The sequence below is a fragment of the Argentina anserina genome, chromosome 1 (genome assembly GCF_933775445.1).
Source record: "Argentina anserina chromosome 1, drPotAnse1.1, whole genome shotgun sequence".
Lineage (NCBI taxonomy): Eukaryota > Viridiplantae > Streptophyta > Magnoliopsida > Rosales > Rosaceae > Argentina > Argentina anserina.
In genome coordinates, this window is record NC_065872.1 from 5,526,367 (window position 1) to 5,548,416 (window position 22,050).

The 22,050-nt window shown below is 36.8% G+C and overlaps 4 protein-coding genes and 1 long non-coding RNA gene across 6 annotated transcripts; 2 read left to right on the top strand and 3 right to left on the bottom strand.

Moving 5' to 3' along the window:
• Positions 1 to 911, top strand: LOC126792180 (chaperone protein dnaJ 11, chloroplastic). The gene has a single exon (XM_050518659.1). The coding sequence runs from the start codon at positions 33 to 35 to the stop codon at positions 501 to 503; it is 471 nt and encodes a 156-aa protein (XP_050374616.1). The 5' UTR covers positions 1 to 32; the 3' UTR covers positions 504 to 911.
• A 383-nt stretch (positions 912 to 1,294) lies between these two features.
• Positions 1,295 to 1,946, bottom strand: LOC126798507 (uncharacterized). Its single transcript, XR_007672531.1, has 2 exons — positions 1,730 to 1,946; positions 1,295 to 1,594 (listed from the first exon to the last, which is right to left on the bottom strand). It is a non-coding gene; the product is annotated as an uncharacterized LOC126798507 (long non-coding RNA).
• A 3,147-nt stretch (positions 1,947 to 5,093) lies between these two features.
• LOC126800475 (DNA-(apurinic or apyrimidinic site) endonuclease 2) lies at positions 5,094 to 8,541 on the bottom strand. The gene is given in 11 exon segments (XM_050527848.1): positions 5,094 to 5,350; positions 5,579 to 5,613; positions 5,616 to 6,234; positions 6,334 to 6,364; positions 6,884 to 7,087; positions 7,433 to 7,510; positions 7,619 to 7,734; positions 7,884 to 7,969; positions 8,064 to 8,258; positions 8,336 to 8,505; positions 8,507 to 8,541. Coding segments are annotated over 11 exon segments (1,656 nt in total). The 3' UTR covers positions 5,094 to 5,263.
• A 198-nt stretch (positions 8,542 to 8,739) lies between these two features.
• LOC126788114 (transcription factor bHLH121) lies at positions 8,740 to 10,448 on the top strand. Of its 2 annotated transcripts, none has more exons than XM_050514081.1 (5): positions 8,740 to 8,900; positions 8,997 to 9,118; positions 9,297 to 9,424; positions 9,524 to 9,997; positions 10,137 to 10,448. In XM_050514081.1, the coding sequence occupies exons 1-5, from the start codon at positions 8,833 to 8,835 to the stop codon at positions 10,296 to 10,298; spliced, it is 954 nt and encodes a 317-aa protein (XP_050370038.1). In that variant the 5' UTR covers positions 8,740 to 8,832; the 3' UTR covers positions 10,299 to 10,448. The 2 variants fall into 2 exon arrangements, with proteins under 2 accessions (XP_050370038.1, XP_050370045.1); XM_050514088.1 differs by having other exon boundaries at positions 8,745 to 8,888.
• An 845-nt stretch (positions 10,449 to 11,293) lies between these two features.
• On the bottom strand, positions 11,294 to 15,492 carry LOC126805131 (calcium-dependent protein kinase 28-like). The gene is made up of 12 exons (XM_050532238.1): positions 14,966 to 15,492; positions 14,307 to 14,437; positions 14,118 to 14,159; positions 13,867 to 13,978; positions 13,615 to 13,693; positions 13,314 to 13,483; positions 13,052 to 13,178; positions 12,648 to 12,763; positions 12,440 to 12,547; positions 12,285 to 12,347; positions 11,870 to 12,043; positions 11,294 to 11,747 (listed from the first exon to the last, which is right to left on the bottom strand). The coding sequence occupies exons 1-12, from the start codon at positions 15,353 to 15,355 to the stop codon at positions 11,583 to 11,585; spliced, it is 1,677 nt and encodes a 558-aa protein (XP_050388195.1). The 5' UTR covers positions 15,356 to 15,492; the 3' UTR covers positions 11,294 to 11,582.
• Positions 15,493 to 22,050: the final 6,558 nt, after the last annotated feature.

Genomic DNA, 22,050 nt, shown 5'->3' on the forward strand with positions numbered 1-22,050 from the left:
TTCTATCTCAATCTCACACAAAACCACATACCATGCTCTCTGCTTCTTCTTCTTCGACGACCTCGACAGTCTTCACCGCTCCTTTCTTCTCCGCTACGCCCGCCCCCAAACCCCTGTCACGCGTCCGCTTCCAGCCCGCTCGAGCCTTCTCCACCGGCGCCTGCGCTTCGGAAGAGACCGCCGCGGCGTCGTTTCTGGTCTCACCTCCTCACCAGACCTCGCTCTACGACGTACTCGGCATCCCCTCTGCTGCCACATATCACGAGATCAAAACGGCATACCGTCGGCTCGCGAGGGTCTGCCACCCCGACGTGGCGGCGATGGGGCAGGAAGGCTCGTCGGCCGACGAATTCATGAGGATCCACGAAGCCTACTCCACGCTCTCCGACCCGGCAAAGCGCGCCGAGTACGATCAGAAGATATTCCGGCGGATCAGGCCGTTGTCGGCGGATTATTCCGGGTACTTCACCGGCCGGAACTGGGAGACCGATCAGTGCTGGTAGCAGAGTTGACTCGCCTGGTAACGTAACGTAGCTAATATTCATATTACTACGACTAATCAAAGATTTTGTAAATATTTTAGAAGTAAATTAGCGCAACACAGACTGCAATCAGAGCCGTTGAATATTTGATGATGGTCTCGGGTGTTGCCGGAGATGTTATTGTGGGTGACAAAACATTACTGTAATTTTGCCGGAGTAGCGCCAAAATACCAAAAAAGAATATGAAAAAAAGAAGCAGAAATTGTGTATTACTGTAATTTAGTAATGTTGTGTATAACTAGGGAGGCAAGTCAGGCAACAACCATTTTTTCTTTCTTTCTTGTGAAATTCAGGTTTATTGTGAAGTTTATATTTGATGATACTATAATACATGTGATTGGGGCTCAATCACTTGAAATTATGCTTCAATTCTTGGCTTTATTAGTTTTGCATTGGCCCATGAATTGTATCAACGTAAATTTTTAAAGACGAATGTCCATTTAGTACTAATTTGGCCCCCTTTTTTTCTCATTTCAATGACACATTTTAAAATTTGCTCATTTCAACACAAAGTTACCTACAATTTATCCAAATCAACACATTTCCTCTAAATATATACATTTTAGGACCATTTTACTCATACCTATTGAATAGAGAGGCTTTGACAGCCACAGAGTTTCAAGAATCTATTGCTTTATTAATACTTAGTAACTCGTAATTAATTTCAAATCACCATTGGTCGAAATCAAAAATCTAGTCACCGGACGTCGGAATTGCAAATCTAATCACTTATATAACTGGCAAGAAATTACTAACTCACAATAATAAAACTATTAACTCTCAATAATCATGTTACTTACCCTCAATAAACGCTATTGACCCCAATAATCATGTTACTGATGTTACTAACCCCCAGAAATGTAGTGAAGATTATCACATACCTATCTCCAACTAGCTTAGTGAAAATCTCATCATCTCTATCAACTAACATCCCCAATTCTTCACATACCTACCTCTGCACGAACAAACTTGTGCGCCTCAGAGCCAAGACTACATTGTTATCCTTGAGAGACCTTTTCCACTAAGATGTATGATTGCACCTCTTCAAGACACTGAAATCAAAAAACACAAACTAACTCTCATCACAACTCGACAATCGATGATGCAATCGAAAGCAATCAGGAGCATAATTTCCACAAATTAATGCACATATTTTGTGGAAACCAGATCAAGAAGAAATCAGTAACTAATTCAAATTGACTTCTACTTCCTCATCAGTAGAACCACAAATTGGATTTGTATTGTGAAGCTCCGACTCCATCTTCATCGAGATCGAGCAGCTCCGCCATCGCCGTGGTTTGTGTTATGGCGTTGAGTCGGTAAGGAATTTGATGTGGCAGTCAGGATCTATGGGGCGGTGGGTGGTTGGTTTCTGGACCTAAGTTTCTTGGTCGGAGGCTACAAGGTCTGGAGAGAGGGGGTGAAAGCATCTCCAACAGACTAGCTATCTTGAAAAAAATTGGCTTTTAAACAAAGTTTATGATAATTTTTTACCTCGATCAGACTAGTTATTTAAAAATTATATTTAGTTTTAGCTAAAAATTCTAGTCAAATATAGCTAGGGAGGAAAAAGAAAATAGCTTTAGCTAAACTATATTTATGTGTTGAAAATTAAATGCTACTTTTAGCTATTTTTAACTATATATATATAGCTAACATTGTTAGAGATGCTCTCAGACATTGATTAATGATAAGGGTAGTAATGTAATTGGTGGTGTAAATATTGAAATGAGAACATATAATTGGAATTGGCAAGTTTTGGAGTGATTCTATTCATTTGGTCATTCTCCCAATTTTTATTTTGTACCATGTGTGCCAAATTTCAAGAGAGTACTATGTAAGTCTCTTTTGGCATGTTTCACCTTTGTAAATTGCCCATTACTTTTGTTTGAAAATGCATTGATGATATAAGGGGAACTTAAATTAGGGCGTGAAACTATTAGTTTTCTTCCGTTATTTTTTAGAGATAGGAAAATTAAAAAAAATTATAGTGACTTGTGAGTGTTTGTTGGAGATTCTCTCGACAAATATTCCATTATGCTCCATAATCTATAGAAGTTCATAATTTCGTACAATGTCGATAACGAGACTATGAATCAACCATGCATATAGGGGAGTCTTATAGAGGATCTAAATCTATTGGCGTTAAAACTTTAACAAAAGTCTTATAGGTTGAGTAAAAATGGTGTAAACGCAAATATGTTGGGATACCCTGAACCCTCCAATCCAACAAAGATCAATAATAACGTAAGTTCAAAGGATACCACAATTTAGATATATCTGAGAATATATAAAAGACAAGTGATAAATTGTGAGCAAGAGGTCGGTATCGATCTATACAAGTTTAGCCATCTTAAAGACTTAAACTACAATTAGGAAGTAAAACATACACCATACAGTATTTATAAGTGGTATATATGGATAAATGTTCTTCCGATGACCCCATGCATTAGACCCCATATATTGTAGTTAATTAGAAGTTATCCAGTGTTCTTGTCATCTTATTCAAAGTACCAAACTGTAGGCGGCTGAATGTTGAAGTTTACAAATCACTATCCACCTATGAGTTATGGATGCACACCATTAAATTCCTTATTCATTGAACCCGACACTGTGAAGTGCTCACCATTTTTGTGACATTGCCAGCGGTGTACAGATCTTTCTAATCTGAAAACAATGGATAAGATGGACCAACCAAAAGAAAAATATTTACAATAATATATGAAATAAAGAATATTGTGGTTTTATACTTATGTGTATTATCATTCTTATGCATGTAACCCTACAAATAAAACACTAATCAAATAGATGGATGCACGACTCAAATATGGCAATTCATATAACAGAGTCCATTTTAATGTCCCAAACCACATAACACCATGGATCAGCTGGTACTTTTCACAGCGTTATATTCCATGATTACTTTTCCGGCCAAGATGACCACCAACAGAAAAGTGTAGCTTATGAATCATAATTTTGTTAGTTAGGCTTAGTTTCTCAATCAATTAGTCATGCCTTGATTTGGCATTATAATACAACCTTGTAAAATTCAAAATTTTCAATTTGAAAAAGAGAGCCCAAATCAATTTGATTCAAGATACTTTGATATTGGAAAGGGACCCAACAAGTGATATAAAACTCTTAACCAAAAAAAAAAAACAAGTGATATAAAACCACTAGCTAGTTTAGATCTTTTCATGGGCAGGAAAGCTACCTTAGAACTGAGGAGCTCCTCCCATTTCAATTACAAAAGAAAAAAAAGTTTGAGGCATTCCCCATTCTCAGCTTCGACTTTTTGGATATTATTCATGAAGCTATTAATCATTGAGGTCACAAAATAAATTAGTATAAGATGCATGTGCAATGCTGGTAGCTTTTTGAGCAAGCAAGAGCCAGCTTAATTAGTTATAAAAAAAAGTCCACTTATTTATGAGTAAAGCTAACAAAATAACTAATTTTTGTCTCCTTGATTGTTCCTAATGCCTGCTGTTTGCTCAACTTCCCCTTTTCAAGCTTTGAGTGTTGTTATGTGTTACTTAAATACAAGGGATTAATATAGAATAAAGGATTCCTCCAAATATATGATATGGTATAAGACTCCAATAACAGATTACGATATATGACGGAATTATTTATTACATCAATTTCGTAATAAGTCGCACCGCTTCAAGTTATTTTCATGGTTTTGTGGTACAACAAACCAATAATGAGATCATAACACAATTTCTGTTTGTGAGGAATAATAGGATTAGATCTGCATGATTGACAAGTATTATAAAACATAATAATTCAGATATAAGATTCATTCAATTATCACTGTTCAATTATCCAAAAGACATCCATGTTCTCAGAAAGCTGATGACAAATTGGGTTTATGGCCTAATCCATAAATACCATTATGCTGAGAAGGACAGCTTATTTCAAGTGGCATAAGATGACTTTGTGTTCAACTTATTGCATGTTATTGGAGTTGTGTCGCACAAACCTTCCTCAATAGTCTGATTTTGATAATGATGTAAAACATATCTGTAATTTAACCGAAAGTTTATCTTCAATTCTTCATGATGGTGTTGCTGATGTGTTTGACATTATCTTATATAAGTTTTAGTTAACCAAAATTTGTGCTCGATAACGATGACTGCACTTAATTATCAACCACGTTAAATTTTTAATTAACCCCCGACATATTGAATGGAGGAAGCTTGGTCACTTATCTATTTTATTTTTTATAATAGAGCTCGGATCTTTTGTCATAAAAAAAGAGTCATCTTCATGATGTTGAAGCTCTATTTGTTTAAAGCCATTGGATTGTAATTGGTTGTGTTGCTTGCATCACAGTTTGGATATTAATGCTTAAGTTACGTATGAGCAAAATATAAAACTACTAATACCGTGGAAGTCTGTTGTTTCAGTGATGGAAAAGGGCAACTCGCAGCTGGGTTGAGCAGATTTTCTAACCGAAGAAATGATTAACGTTAAACAATAGGAGCTACTGCATGAGGGGTCGTTCTTATCTAGCGTGCGTCTTATTCCTCTCGTCACAAATGATGGTGGAAAAGAAAATCGTTGCCCCATATATACTTCCATTTGCTAAGAATAAGTTGCTACAAAAATACTAGAAACCATGAGGGGGCACCAATCCAGCAGCTGGAAGAGTAAGCAACACAAGAAACAAGCAACTTGACATCAATTAGTCATTGCTTCACATCATTGGATCACCATCATCCTTTGTTCACTTTGTTGTTTCGAGGTTTCGAAGCGGCCCACTTGGAATAGTTGCAATTTGCTTCAGGATTTGATGCAGGTCCCTGCAAGAACAAAACACATCCCACTAGTTAGTTCACCCCCCTTGCCTTCTGCACTTTCATATAAAAGACGATGAACATCAATGTTGAGTAGACAATTGGACGTTTTACATGATACTCCAAAGACTTTCTTTCAATAAACTTAATCAACCAACTTAGCTTGAGTACATATACTTCACATAACGGAAGCATTTGCAAATTGCTACTGCAAGTTGAGTTTAAGAAAAGTACCTCAGCACGGGCACAAACATAAAATCTGCGACCAACGTAGGACCTTGTTTCTTCACAATCCGAGTAACACAAGGTTCTCTATGACCCTTGCAAAGTGGTATACTATTCTGCATGACTTGCTGTAATCTTTGCCACTCCATTAAAACTAAATTATTCTTCTCTTTCCTTGAAGAACTAGCAATGTGTTCATCTTGATCCCCGCCGTGAACTGATGTACTTGAGTGCAATTCACACTGCTATAGACTACTATTTGTATTCTCTGGAATGGAAGTTTCATTTGGCAGTTGATTAGTTTCTAAATTATCTGTCTGAGGTTTTGGGACATCAAGGTGATCAAGCCCACTGTTTGCACTTCTGCTCTTGCTAGGGATCGAGCTTTTCTGAAAAAACGATCTCAATGAGAGTTGGGACAGTTGACTGCCTTTTGCTTTTTTCTTGATTTCATTTCCTGACGTAGGTGTGGTAGGCTCGCTACTTAAGGTAACCAAGGTATTACAAGCAGCCTCCTTAGCAGAATCGCTGGAACCCTCCGTTGTTCTTGAACAGGGTGTGCCACATTGGTCAGGCAAACTTGTCTCTGTCTCACTGTAACTCTCTTTATTTCCGTCCACTTGTTCGGATACTTTTCTCTTCATTAACATTGATACTGCACAAGACTAAGAGCTCAGCCAGGTCGGCGTAGGCATAAAGAAGCAGCTTCAGGGTTAGAGATTAGAATAAGTTGACAAATCAATCAAGAGAGTACATAGCATTACTTCCCCAACACTAGTGACTTCATTATTAAACCTTTATTATTAAAAAAAATAAGACTTAACTTTATAGATCTAATCTGTCCAATGAACTCACAAGAACATTGAGTTCCTAAAGTAATCCCACTAAAAGTAGATTGTATATAAGATATCATGGTGTTCACTACAACAAATGATCAATTGAGTTAAAAGACAATTTTGATGCTCCTCTGCCGTCCCTTCCACCTGAGGGTGGTTAAAACTTAAAAGGTTAAAGTTTAATCCTAAACCACAGATACACATGCTTTACCTCGTAACAAAAAAAAAATCCCAACTCACGGAAGCACATGCTTGACCTCAAATGTACATGCATGCATTGAGATTTAATGAAGTGATGCACAGTTGAAAAACCAAATGGGCATAGAAACTGAAGCAACAAAACAATAACAGAAACAGAACTGAAAATGGTGGATGCCTGTGCATTCACAGACGTGGATGGACACACAAAGCAAGCTTCTATTGTAAACCTAATCCTGAACTGAACATGCAATAATTGATTGCACCTTGTAGCTTATACCTCAGTGAATTTCCTGGTTTCCACCGTTTATACTGTATTAATATGTCACACTCCTTGACATGACAAGCTACAAAGTTATGATTTTCAAGAGATCGCTCTTCGTGACAGCATAAACCAGCACAAAGAATGTGATCAATTCTAGAGCCATAATTAAATTCTTCAGCTCCACTACTTTGCGACCAGCATGTGTATGCATCTCTTCTGCAAACAAGTACAAAATATATAGATGTGTCATGACGTCAAGTAAGAATAATCCACTTCGACAGAAAGTAATAAAGTGATACAAGTTAGGTACTTAGGTATCGTGATAGTAAAACTAAAAAGGAAAGAGATAGGATTTTTAATATTTTTCACCAACCGTCCATAGTAAAATTATGGACGGTTCACTCTGATTATAACACGTGTATGTAATTATATAAAACATTTACAATATGCTAACCCAACTAAACTTGGTTGTTAATTTTTCACGTTCAGAACTATGCATTAATATGAGGAGTTCAACAAAGAAAATTACCGTAGTTTCTCTAGAGTGTAAGAGCTTGATCCCTATCAGGATGTTTTGCTCTGAAAACATCAATGAAAGAGCCTCCATTTTCCACCAACATGGATCTAAACCATTTTCTAAATCTAGAAAGCAGATTTGAAGAAATTAGGCACTGATCTTCACTCATAAACCACTACATTACATTTAAATATCAGGATCACCACTGCATAGAGATAAAGGAAACTTCTTACTGATTTTTCTCGAAATCCGGTTCTGCTTCACAACGATCCAAACAAGTGGGTGCGATGTTCAGATCACCAACAACGATTACCCTCCTCCCATGACGCAGGAGAGCCTCCCATCTTTTCTACAACAAAAATTGCCAATATCAGCATAACAAACACCCAAAAAAAAAAACAGACTTTAATACAAAACACTCACTGCTCAAATCCATAACTGCACTATAATTGAACCAACATATAAATTCTCAAAAGCTCAAATGCTCAGTTCAATTACCTGTAACATCTTATAAAACTTGAGCTTAAACTCAATCCTTTCCGTATTGTCGCCTCCAGCTCTTGGCCCATACAAATTGAACAGAAGTAGCCAACATTCCCACCCCAAATCTCAGCAAATCTACACTAAATCGAAAGACTCAAACTTCAAAAAAAATGTGAAGCTAACAGAAAACCATACCAAAATGATGATGATCAGTAATAACACACCGTCCCTCTCCTTCAACCTCAAGCAGCTCCTCCTTCGAAAACTCCTCCAGCCCTTCCGCCGCCGCCGCCTCTCCAATCAAACCGCTGAACCCTTCCTCCGCCGCCACCGGCAGCGCCACCTCATCGCTATTAAACGCCGACTCCACCCGGCAAAACGTCGCCACACCTTCACATTCCAATTCAACCGAAAATCAGAAAATGCCGAAACGAAATTCGGGGAGAAATTGACGCCGGAAAACTCACCGGAGTACCCAGCGCGGCCTCGCTCGGAGGTCCGGGTGCAGGAGAAGAACGACTCGTAGCCCTCCGCCATCACCAAATCGGCGGTCAATTCCGGCCGTCGCAATTTGGTCTCCTGGAAGCAAATGACGTCAGCGTCCAAGGAGTTGAGCAGTTTGAGAAGCGATCCGTGGCCTCAGGCCGTTCACGTTGTACGTCACTATCTCCATCGTCGTTTTCTTCTTCTTCCTTTTCTTCTTCACTCCATCCCAAACTCTCAATTTGCAGAAATTTGGACCGGTGCCCAGTAAAACGACGCCGTTTAAGACCAGTACGTGGAGCCATTTAATTGGCTGGCGTTTTAATTTCTCAGATAGTGCTTTTCTTCCCTCAAAAGCACTTATTTTAAAATCCGAAATTTGGTTTTAATTCGCAGCGCTTCTGCTTCCAATCTGGATACTCTGATTGTGTTCCCCCAAATTCCCAATTCTTGCAAAGCGAAAACCCTAGAGTACCGAAGCATGGATCAATGGAAAGGCGATGACTTTGCAGGCGTTTCGGCTTCTCTTCCTGTTGGGTGTGATTCCAGGTTCCTTCTGATACGTACTGGTTTGGCTTCTGCAGTTTAGAAAAGGATTGATTGATTTGAGCTTATAGAGCTTTTGGTGTTTGTGATTTGAATCAGGAAAAGGGCTGAGGCGGAGACCAAGGACCCGGTTTCTGCTAGGAAGGTTCAGAAAGCTGACCGTGAGAAATTGAGGAGGGATCGGCTCAATGAGCATTTTATGGAGTTGGGAAACACATTAGGTAAACTCTAGTAGCTGATTTTATTTGCTACTCTAGTAGTACTAAATATCTGTACTGATTGTTTGTCCGATACGAGGAATTTTAGACAATGTCTCATGGATTAGGGTCTGGTATAGTGGTATTACATATAAGACTTGATTCTCAAGAATACGTTGTATTTGTTATGTCGGAAATGCAGATCCAGATAGGCCGAAGAATGACAAGGCCACTATCCTTACAGACACGATTCAGACGCTGAACGAATTAACATCTGATGTGAACAAATTAAAGTCTGAGTATGCCGCACTCAATGATGAATCTCGAGAGGTGAGGTGGTGTTTGTTTTATGTGTCGTCCGTGTAGTTGTTACTTGTGAGACTGGTTGTTCGCCTATGCTTGAGAATTATTGTCTTTTGTTACAAGCAGCTGACAGCGGAGAAGAATGAGCTGAGAGAAGAGAAGGCGTCTTTGAAATCTGATATTGAAAATCTCAATGCTCAATATCAGCAAAGAGTGAGGGTTATGTTTCCATGGGGAGCTATGGATCCTTCCGTAGTTATGGCCCCACCTTATTCGTATCCGATGCCTGTAGCTGTTCCGCCCGGTTCCATTCCTATGCACCCATCGCTTCAGCCATTTTCTTACTATCAAACTCAAAATCCAGCAACTGTTCCTAATCCTTGTCCAACTTTTGTGTCATATCCAACTCCTATCAATCCTGCAGTAGAGCAGCCATTGCCCCAACCCCAATTGTCATCCGTTTCGCGTGTTTCAAGTAAACAAGATTCCAAAAGCAAGTCATCTGATCATCGGAGGGGAAACAATGCTGAAAGATGTGATGAGTCCAATGAGGTGGCAACAGACCTTGAACTTAAGATGCCTGGATCTTCAGCACATCAGGTTAGTCTTAACCTTTTACCTCATAAAACTCGTTGAAGCAACACTGGCAGAAATATTCCGTACTTATCTGATAAAAAACATTGCAGAAATGATATATACATTAGAGATGGGAGAAGAATGACTAAATTGGTTGTTGCAGGAGTCATCTTGTGGGACTAGGAAGGGCAAGCAATCACAAAGGAAAGATAGATATGTTACAGATGGAAGCTCTTCGAGTAGGTATTCTTCATCTCAAGTTGTTCAGGAGAGTTCGTCTAACAGCGTTGGTGATGTCCCAAAGACCCCCAAGACTAACAAATGAAGATGTTCCATTTGACCATTCTATTATTCTACTGACTTGTGGGGTTAGGAAGGGGCAGTGATCACAGAGGAAATAAAGGAGTATTACAGAGTATGCTCCTCGAGGAGGCATTCTTCATCTCAAGCTTTTTAGGATGTCCTGTGTAAGAGACTAAGAGTAACAAATGAAGCTCTTCACATCACAGGCAGCTCAACTTTTCTTTGACACCCGGATCATAAAACCTCAGTTCCATATTACTTAAATTTAATCTAAATGTGGCACGCATGCCAACTGAAATGAAGGTGTTTCTTTTGGTAGAAACAAATTTCCCCAACCATGGGAGGTGTTTAGTTGGATTTGGCATTCAATATAGAGATTTACGGATGGTCTGAAGACTGAACTATGCCTATAGCTGTTATAGCTGCCTGTTTGATAGTGCAGGGGTTGTTTTTGTAAATTATCTGTTCTATACTCTTATGTATTGTAAATTATGTGAATTAGATATGATGATCTAGTATAGTTGTAAATGCACATCCATTCTGGTAATGAATTCCACTATTCACTGTTCGTTTGCGTTTTCGTGGAGTACAGTTTATTAGTTGAGGTAGTAGTTTCTTTGATTTTATATTTTCTGTGTTCTTCCTGCAGAAGTAGGGAATAGATATTCACGAGCCGAAGGTGCTGATTACATTTTGCTTCCAAGTGATCAAAAGCTGATCCCTTGGTTTTGGGTATTTGCCCTCTTAATGAATTGCCTCATCATCCTATAAAAAAAATTCCAGGATTACCCATCATTATCCAGTTCAACTTTTGTTTTCGTGTCCATGGGCGCTAATTTTACTTCCAAGCAGTCCGAAGTCTAACTCAAACTTTAGAGTTGTCTATTTGATTCTCCATAGAAGCAAAGAAGCAAAAGTAGAAGTTGAGAACAAAGAGTTCAGTATCTGGATTCTATTATTCAAACTATAACTGGAATCTGTGAATGAAATGATCTCGAGGAAGATACACCACAAAAATGATTTACCATCTTTCCATATTTTCACTATTAACTTTTTATTTATGTCACACATCATAACTTGTAATGCACCACCAAGTAATCCACAATTCTTGCAGAAGAATGTACAGTTCGAACCATCATATCTGGAGCTACCTTTTTTCAGATTTCACACAAACTCTATCATATGATGCTTAAGCGATTCTATTCTGAGTTTTTTAGTTCAAAGGTAGTTCAGGATGGTAATAATTGAAAACGGAACGTCTTGGGGCACTCTCTGACATCCAATCTTCGAACCAATTGCTTTTAATCTACAGCTGCCTAGATTTCTGTTGAACAGTTGGGCTAGTCACATTTCGTGAACTCAAGCTTGCAGTTCGTAAGAGCCTACGGAATTCTGATAGGCTAATCTTCCCGTCTTTGTCAATATCAGCCTCGTCAAGAAGTGGATCAATAGAACCTTTTAGGCCCGTATGCTAAAGAGAGGAGCAGTCACAGTATCAGCATATTAGCAATAGAAACATTAAAAGTCCAAGTAAGCGTTCACTCTCTAGGAGAGGGAGGAAAATAGAATGCAAAGAACAACCACAAGACTTACCATTCTAAGTTCATCTGGAGTTATATACCCATCTTTATCTATGTCAAATTTCTCAAAAGCCGCACGCGACAGCTGCTGCCACTTCTCAGAGTCATGCTCCTCCAACTGGTGCACATGAAGAGTTGCTGCGACAAACTCAGTGAAATCCACAAGCCCATCTGTGTTGCTATCAATCTGCAACAAGCAAATATATAATCACATAAAGATGTATACAACAGAAGCGACATTAAAACTGATATAAGGTGACTAAGATGCACATCATGCCTCATGCACATCATGCCTCATGCACAGTAACGTAAAGAGGCTGCAATGATAAAACTTTGATCAGGGAAAGGATATCCTACAAGAAATGCGTGGTTCTAACCCCTCGTATGGAAAATGGAAAGAAAGAAAAGAGATGGCGGGGGTGACCTACCGCTTCTAGTATCTCAACAACACGTGAATCTTTCAGCTTCCAAGGGATATCTTTAGCAAGTGCCTGCAATAACCCATCCATGTTAGAACATAATAAACCTCAGGACATACTTAGGAAGAAGTAGATATTATAAAATTTGAAGTGAAATAGTTTACCTGTCTCATTTCTTCAAGACTAATAGAACCATTCTTGTCCACATCAATTGCATCAAATTGATCTTTGAGATCAGCCAGCTCCTCCGCGTTAAGTGTGCTAGCTAATGCCTAGACAACAACAATTTAGACGGACAAACGCTGTAATTGAAAAGAACTTTTTTCCTTTTGTACTGGAATCTTCAAACACAAGGGAAAAAAAAGTTTTTACCCTCAGAGCAAACTGTTTCAAACGACTGTATCTCACAAACTGCCGCATGTTATTTAAGACGGATATATCAATAGGAATGTCTGATGCCTCTCCTCCTTCTCTAACCCATGGGTGTGCTGGAAAGATTAACAATAGTGTCACCACTTTTATTTTTTTGGGACAATCCAAAAAATAAGAGATTCTTTATTCCCTTGAAAACTAGTCTTGAAACCAAATAGAAGACAAGGATTTTCAAATTAAAAAAAAAAGAAAAAAAAAAGGTAAACCAGGCAGCTTTTAATGTTAAAATAAGAAACAAGCGATTCAGAAATCATTTTATAATCTTCTATAAATACATTAGCCACTTCAGTACCATAAAAATGAGCATTATTTGTATAAAGATTTAGATCAAATAAAATACATACATAAAGCCTGAGCAGCAGTTAGCCTTGCCCGAGGGTCCTTCACCAATAACTTCTTTACAAAATCTCTAGCACTGCTACTAATGGTTGGCCACGGTTTGCGACGAAAATCTGGCTTGTTCCTTAGCACCTGTGGGGACATGAAAATTAGTAGACTAAACAAATAAAAAGGGACCACATGTGCAAATTATAAAGTGAGATCTTAATCTTGCCCAAAATAACAAAGTAACAGAAAAAAAGGAGATTTAGTAGACATGTACTCCACCTCTTTAAATATACCATCTTCAGTCTTATCCCAAAACGGACGTCGTCCACAAAGCAAAATGTAGGTAATGACACCAATGCTCCAAACATCTGACTCAGGTCCTGACTTGCGTCTCAACACTTCAGGAGCAACATAGTAAGCACTGCCAACAATATCTTGAAACTTCTTCCCTATAAGTTTTCAATAGGAAATGATTAATAGGTTTCAAAGATGGCAATGACAGAACTATAGAAAAAGTATATTTCAAATGAAATTTTTTTTCTTTCCTGATTCGTGAGAAAAAGAAAGAAATAATTTGTACCTGGTTTAATAAAGTCTGATAAACCAAAGTCTGTCGCCTTCAAGGGTGAGTCCAATGCTTTCGACTTAAAAAGAAAATTCTGCAAGAAAGGAAGAAGAATAATGTTACAACAGTGAGCCAAATGACTTGAGATATTACAAAGGGTGATTGAATGGATTATGGATAGGAAGCAGGGCTAGTCCCAGATCAAAATCTAGATTCCTACTTTCTGAATCTTCTATCGTAGGTTCATGTGAATGGAGTTGTTTATACCTCAGGTTTCATGTCACGGTGCACCAGACCATGCAAATGACACTCAGCTGCAACCTTGAGCATCTGCCTTACCACTACTGCTGCATCTTTTTCAGTGTAACGGCTGTCCTTCCTGATTAATCAAAAGAATTATGAGATGTAAGTATTGGAGAGATTGAAAGAATGATAATTTCAAAATCAAACAGAAACCCAGAATGCATTGTAAATGAAGTATTTAACAAAGAAATTTATCCCGACTCAAGGTATCTTACTTCTCCAATATCCGATCCAGTAACTCGCCCCCTTCACATAATCTAAAAAGATAGTATACCCAAGATGTTATTAGGACAATCAACCATATATACTACAAACATGAATATTGGAAAACAGGAAGATTAAATAATCAGAACAGGCAAGAGAAAATGGCATTATCAGAAAAAAAGCTAGGAAGGGAAACTTACTCCATTACTATATATACATAAGTATCATCTTCACATGCATTAAAAAACTGAACTACATTCTCATGGCCAGCAAGCGCTTGTAATATCTTGACCTCTCGCTTAACATCCTCAACCGCAATAGGTAAAATCATCTGCAGACAAACCAAAGATCATTCCAGCCTTAATAAAACATCTTCCAAAGAGTGAAATAGCTTAAATTTATGTTGGCAATGACCACATTGTTGGGCTTATGCAACTACGAACTTAAAAGTGGTTGAAAAGAACAATCAACATATGATGAATACTTGCAGATTCGAAACAAAAAAGTACTTTATTCAAAAGCCATGAAGTAACAGAGTAAATTAACCCCTTTCAGAAAAAACAGAGTAGATTGAGTAAATTGGCAGCTGCTACTTGAGCAATGAGCTAAAATATACGCATTCTGTAGTACTATAGAGGACCATTCATCGTGAAATCAACCAAACCCAGAAATAGAATCTCCATCCCCACGAATCAATAACTTTGCCCTTTCACATTAACAAATAAAACACGCTAATCATCCACATAATCCTATTAAAACCAAAACTCAAAAAGGAAACAAAACTAAAAAGTTACGAGATCACAAAAACCTCAAACCCACTTTGCACAACCTGATCGAACATGTCTCGTAACCAATTTACCTTATTCTTATCAATCCTCTTGACCGCAACTCGATCTCCATTCGACTTATCCGTGGCAACATAAGTATACCCGAACTGACCGTGACCCAACAACTTGCCGATCGTGTACCTGCGATCGAAGTTCTTGTCGTACCCGAAATCCGTACGCTTGCCACATGAGATCACCCCTGTCTTCTGTCTTGAGCTGTGTTTGGCCTTGTGCTTGTGTTGTTTCTTCTGCGCCTCATTGGCCCTGTGGTGGTGGTTCTGCGCCGGCTGCGGTCTGGTGTTCTGTTTCCGGTTAACTACGGCGGGGACGGGGGCGGTGGTGGTGGTAGCGTGGTTGGTGGTGTTTCTGTTGCTGTTGCTGTTTGACCCAATGACCTTGGCCGTGGTTAAGCAACCGCCCATGATTGACCCAAGAGAATCAAGAGAGGGTAAGGAAAAAGGAAGAGACTTTCGTTTTTATTTAGAGGGCGTGATGATCCAGAAGCATTATATAAGAGAGAGTTACAGAGAGATAGAGAGAGATCTCAGAGAAGGGGGCTCCTCTCTCCGGTCAAAAGAGACTTCTTTTTTGACAAATATGAAAATGGAGACGAAAAAAAATATGAAGACAGAGAGAAGGAGAGGTGAGAGTGGTGGCGCGCAAGGAAGCTCCCCCTGTTTTTCAGTTTCTTTTTTTTTTTTTTTGGTTTTTTGGGTGATGATCAAAGGAGTTGGGTGGAGTTGGGTTTTTTGGGCAGATAGATCGTTTTTTATTTTTTATTTTGGTTTAGAGTTTCTGGAAATAACTTGATTGAATACGCGTAAAAGAGTTGGAGGATTGTTGAATATGAGTTTTGTGATGATAAATATAGTAAAGATCTAGAGTGCTAAAAGATTGGTTAATTTCGATATAATTAGGTATGATTTTGTTGTGTGTACACGTAGATAACACGGTGAATGTTTTCGTTTTGTTTTTTTTATTGGTGTATGTTGAGCTTCATGAAAGGGAAATGGAAAGGAAATGGTGACAATGTGAGAAAAGCAAGTGTAACATAACCGTTTAGGGAAATAAGGTTTTGAATGTCATTGCTCCAAATTTCCTAAAAATATCGGAGATAATGTTTTTGAGTATTGATCAATATTGATACACGTCGATAATTGCATTTTACTTTTGAAGATACTTTGCATTTAGATAAGATTATTTTGAGCTTATATATATATATATTAAAGTTTGTTTTTTTGGTTGAAACTTTCATAAAAGTGTCGTCATATGAGGTATGTGAGTAACGCGGTTGGAATTGGACAAAAATCAGGAAATTCAGGAAATATGAAGGTAAGTGGAAGAGGTGAGGTAAGTTCATCATAATTAAGTGAAAGATAGATGGACTCATAAACGAGTGAACTAAATATGGAATCCAAGAAGTTTGGATACAATCTCTAGTTCACTACTATCTTAAATAGACATCAAATCTTGGACAGAACAGGTGAAGATTTTGAGCTCTTAACTTGGTTGATCACCCTTTTTGTATGGTTACTACTTACTATAACTAATTTATCATTGTTGATTCTACCAGCACGAAGAAAACCCCATTATTTCCATGAAAACTGTGAATCAAGGGTTAGGTGAGCAGCGTGAGCAGCGTGAGCAGTATTGAATCCCCGGCTAGACAAGTCACATTCGTGCATAATTTGTGATTATGTGAACGAGTTGAAGTGATTTATATCAATGAAGTCAAGATCTAACTAACAAGTATATAAGGGCATTCTGAAACCAACTAGACCAATCGAAGAGATAGTAGACAACTTTGAATTCCTCGAGACATTTGTATATTAAGTAGGTTGATCAATTTGATTTTAAAGTTCTTAACATAATCCAAGATCTTATTTTCGAAAATTAGTTGTTTTCTTTACGTAGCATCCCACCACCATCCATACATAGGTTGTGCCAAAATAATATAGAAATCACATTAATGTAATCTGACTAAAAGAAATTACAGTAAAACCTCTATAAATGAATAATATTAGAATAAATTATTAATTTATATAAAATTTTGTTATTATTCCAGCTGAATTGATGATAATCGTTTAGTTTGATTACTATTCCCATTTTAGCTATAATTCTATATATATTCACATTTCAATTTTGGTATAATTTCATGCATAAAAATAACTTTAAAATGATAAATTTAAATAATTATTTTCCTTAATTTGTAATATGAATTTTTTCCACTATTTTCTTATATATATATATGATTAATTATTAATCATTTTAACTTATTTTAAAAAAAATGTAAATTAATTATTATTATATATATTCGATAAGACATAGAGATTTTAAAAAATTATTATCTTATACATTTAACAAGATTACTAATATTATACATTAGTCCCAAATCGAAACTGGAGAATTAAATATTCATTTATCGATATTACACAGTAATTTTTTTAATTTATATACTCATGTACATCGAACTGATCAAAGCAGAATAACTTGATGAGTTATAGCACACTAATTAATTTATTATTATGTATAACTGATATTAATTATATAAATAAATAAATAAATATATATACTATTAGTTAGATCAATTGATTGGTTTACACTCAATAATTACCACACTAGCCGGCGGTAGCTAGTTGTATTTTGCCATAATGTGTTAAGGGGTCCAGCTTGATGGTGCATGCCCACTGGTTGTTCGATATTAATCATATTATAATAATCTTCAATTTGGCAGATATATGACAAACCCACTTAGCGTCTCTCAATGCTATTCAAGTGAGGATTTTAACGGAAAGAGTTTTTTTCACCAACAGTCATTTAATTCTGGTGTATCTATCAATGTGATACCTTAACTCTTAATCGTACTAATGTGATACCCAGACTCTAGTATTGCTATCATTGAAGTACTTCCGTCAGTTTTTTTTAACTTCTCCGTCATCTTAATGACGTGACAAGTACGTGAGGCCCACAAAGAGGGTTAAAAGACAAAATTAACCCCATATGAGAGGATCAATGTTTTCCCGCCCTTTACTGATAAGAGCACTTTGTGCGACGTTTTTAACATGTTTTTACCTCAATTTGTACTTTGCTTAGCCCTTATTATTGTACTATTGAGTCATTGAGTCGTAGTAAGAGTCTTGAGCGGTATTGGATGCATTTTTGTGCTTACATGACTTCTCTTTAACAAACTTAAACCAAATTTACCATTACACCACATAATTACAAGTTAGAACCTATCATGCATTCTAATTCGACCAATTACATACTTTTTAGACACCAATACAATTAGAGCCTTAGGGGATCATCTAATCATGCAAGATTTCAATTAACATTTAGATTGACTTAGGGCCTAATCTAAATTTGCATGGAATCGAATTCAATAACACTTAGAGTAGAAATCAAACAAGATTACATTTAAGCATCAAATCTTTGTTGGAGACATGTTTCATGTGTGGCGTCACCCACCATGGTTTCACATGCAAATTTCCAGAATTTTTACCACTTTTAATCAACACAAACCGAACTTACTTAAGGCATGATTCGATTTGTGTCAATATGGTTGATGAATCTAGCACTCAAACACAATCTTAGGTATTGCATCCAACCGCTAAATTCATATGCACATATCTGAAAATTATCTAAAAATATGAGAAAGATGATTAGAACACAACAATAGAAAATACAAACTCATTAATTATAAGAACATAGATTTGGCATAGTCTTAAAAAAATATCAAATACAACTGAAATTTAAAACAAATACAAAACCAATATTTCCACATAAACAACAACTTACAATCTTCATAGACAAAGAATTGTAGATTAACACAAATAGACGAAGCCATGGAGATGAGTTGCAAGAATCACACGTTGTAGGAACCTTGGAGGTGTGTCTTCAATGGTGAAACTCGGTGGAGATGATGATGGTTTTGGGGTAGACGGCTTGGCTAATTTGTGAGGGAAGTTTATGGTGGTGTTTTGGTAGAGTTTTAGCTCTTGAATGCTAATGAGAAGTGATCATATTTGAGAGGTGAAGCCATGTATATATAGAGGAAAGATGGAGGGTTTGAAATTGCTTCTTTCTTCCTATAAACATGCCATGCTTTAATCCCTAAAACATGAAAAGTTTTATTCCCTAAAACATGCCATGCTTTAATCCCTAAAACATGCCATGTTTTATGCCTTTAATGATCATCTTCTATTTAATTGTTGCATGACTTGGCTCCATCTTTTTTTCTTTAATTATCTCTTCAATCAAATCTGAAAATAAGAAAATAAAATCATAAGTAAGAGATAATTAGTTTCAAAACCTAACAAGGATTCCTAGTCAAACTAGGACTCTAAACCAATTATGCGTTTTAACTCATGTAAGCACAAAAATGCATCCAATACCGCTCAAGACTCTTACTACGACTCAATGACTCAATAGTACAATAATAAGGGCTAAGCAAAGTACAAATTGAGGTAAAAACATGTTAAAAACGTCGCACAAAGTGCTCTTATCAGTAAAGGGCGGGAAAAACATTGCTCCTCTCAGATGGGGTTAATTTTATCTTTTAACCCTTTTTGTGGGCCTCACGTACTTGCCACGTCACCAAGATGACGGAGAAGTTGAAAAAAACTGACAGAAGTACTTAAATGATAGCAATACTAGAGTTTGGGTATCACATTGGTACGATTAAGAGTTGATGTATCACATTGGTAGGTACACTAGAATTGAGGGACTGTTGGTGAAAAAAACTCTAACGGAAAAGTGATTACTCGGCGGATTTTGCTACTTTTCTTCTTTGATCGCCTGATTTTCTCATCCATTTGGCCGGTGGTGGAGAAAATCCCCCCAATGTGAGAGCTGAAGAGATGTCATGCTCCCTCGTGTGGATTCACATTATGGTTTTTGAGAGTATTGTCAATATCATAATCGATATAAATTTCTCAATACATCCATATTTTTTCTCAAATCTGATACGTGCAATCCTGAATTTCTAACCACAAAAGTTTGGTTATCATTGTAGTGACGCATTTTATTTCTTTTTGATAGGCTATATATTGCTTTGGTGATCTTAGTTTGGTTTTTTTTTCTAGTCTTGCAACTTTTAGTCCGTAATGGTTAGTCAAGTAGTTGAAACCTCACATGTTGTACAAAGAGGCACAAAAATCTGAGAAACACTTCAAAACCTTACATGTTATGGAGCTATACATGTCTAATTGATTAGTTAAATTTAAATTTACCAAATATAAGTATATATATTTTACTACAAATAAGTAAGCTTAAAATGAATTCAAATACATGCTCGCGCGCATATATATATATATATATATGTATATATAATGAAAATGGTATCATGACAAACAAAAAGGTGTGAACAAACCTAAACCTAATGACTGTAACTGTGTAAGATATGCATAATTAAGTTCATAGCTTGTATATTCTTTATGCATGTGTTGGAAGAAAATTGGCTTGAACAAGCTATTTCAAAAATGTGCTTTTGACAATTTTGTTGGGGAACCATTTTATTGTAATAGGTAGAAAGGTGTATGGCTTTATATGCCACTCAAGCTGTAAACTAATATGTATGAACAACCACATTTTGATCAATTTTTACCTTAAACAATTATGAATATTCCTAATTGGGGGCCAAGCTCTAAATTGGAAAATTAGAGTATGTCATTATTTATATTAAATAGCTTCACCAAGTGGCTAGTTGTAATTAGCTAGAGCAATTAGCACTGGTCATCTTGACCAAAGACACCCCGTGAATGTGAGATGGAGCAAGGAGCCTTGATCGATCGAAGTCGGCGTCAGAGTTTTGTTGGTTTGGACTTGGTCTTTGAGTATCTTATATATGCAAAAAGTCAGATGTCAATGTTTGTGTTTCTATTTGTATGATTATTCACCATGTGCTTAATTCTACACTAATATTATTTTCTAATGATACTTTAGGTTCAGTTATTTAGTATCACTAATATTGTTCAGACTAGTAGCAGGCCGGCCCTGAAAAATTTGAGGTCCAGTGCAAAGAAAAAAAAAGGGCATTTCTCCACACAAAAAAACAAACAGAAAAAAAATTGGCCCTTATACTGAAAAAAAAAAACAAACAAACAGAAAAAAAAAATTTGGAACTTGGCCCAGTGCTGCCCCCCCTCAGGGTCGGCCCTGACTAGTAGTGTCGACGGGGTACGCCATCGTTTAATCAATCTGAATGGTTAACATCGAGTCACACAACCTCAACATTGCTTCTACAAAATTATTTGTAGCCTAATCAATATCAGTAATAGTATAAAATTATAAAACGGTAGATTTGACAATTCACAATTTATCATTTTACACTTTATAGTAGTAGAAATAATATAATTCGTTTCACTTCGTCACCTTCATCAATTGATTGAGTGATCGATGATAACAACTCACGTACTTACTCAAAATAATTTATAGAATTCTATTTGATGATGAAATGTGTTATTTCTACGTACACACCCCAATTCAAAACTCCCATTCCTCCAAAAGATCAAGCTGGAACACTTGAGCTAAATGAGGCGATAGAAGTAAAACCGTAGCCTTCTAATATAGCTTCGATTCAGACGGCATCTTCTATTCACAATATGCATCACTCGATCGATCTGGTGAGCTTTCTCGATCTAGCTTCTTCACTACTAAACATAGTCTGACGTTAAAATATGCTGTTTTAGCGAGTGATCGACATGAATGACTACAGTTTAGCTGGGATACTTACCCATGAGTACCATCGGTTACTAAATTATTATATTTATGTCTTGCGTATATTACATGCAATCGATCAGTCTACCATATATTAAGGTATATACATTAATTATCTAGCTAATGCTTTTCCCACTAAGCTAGATATTAAAATAACAAAAGCTCTGAGTTATATCGCCGATCCAAGCTTAATGCAATCAACCTACTGCAGAAAACAAAGATACCAACTTTTTTTAAAATATAAGTATTACCTACTAGCTTGTCTTATGTTGATGGATGATTGTTGATTAAACGAGACTCATGTTATCATTCATATGTTCTCTATGAAGATATAATGATGTTAATTATGTAGTATGGAGTTTAAGTTATATGTCACCCATGTTGCAAAATTTTATTACTATTT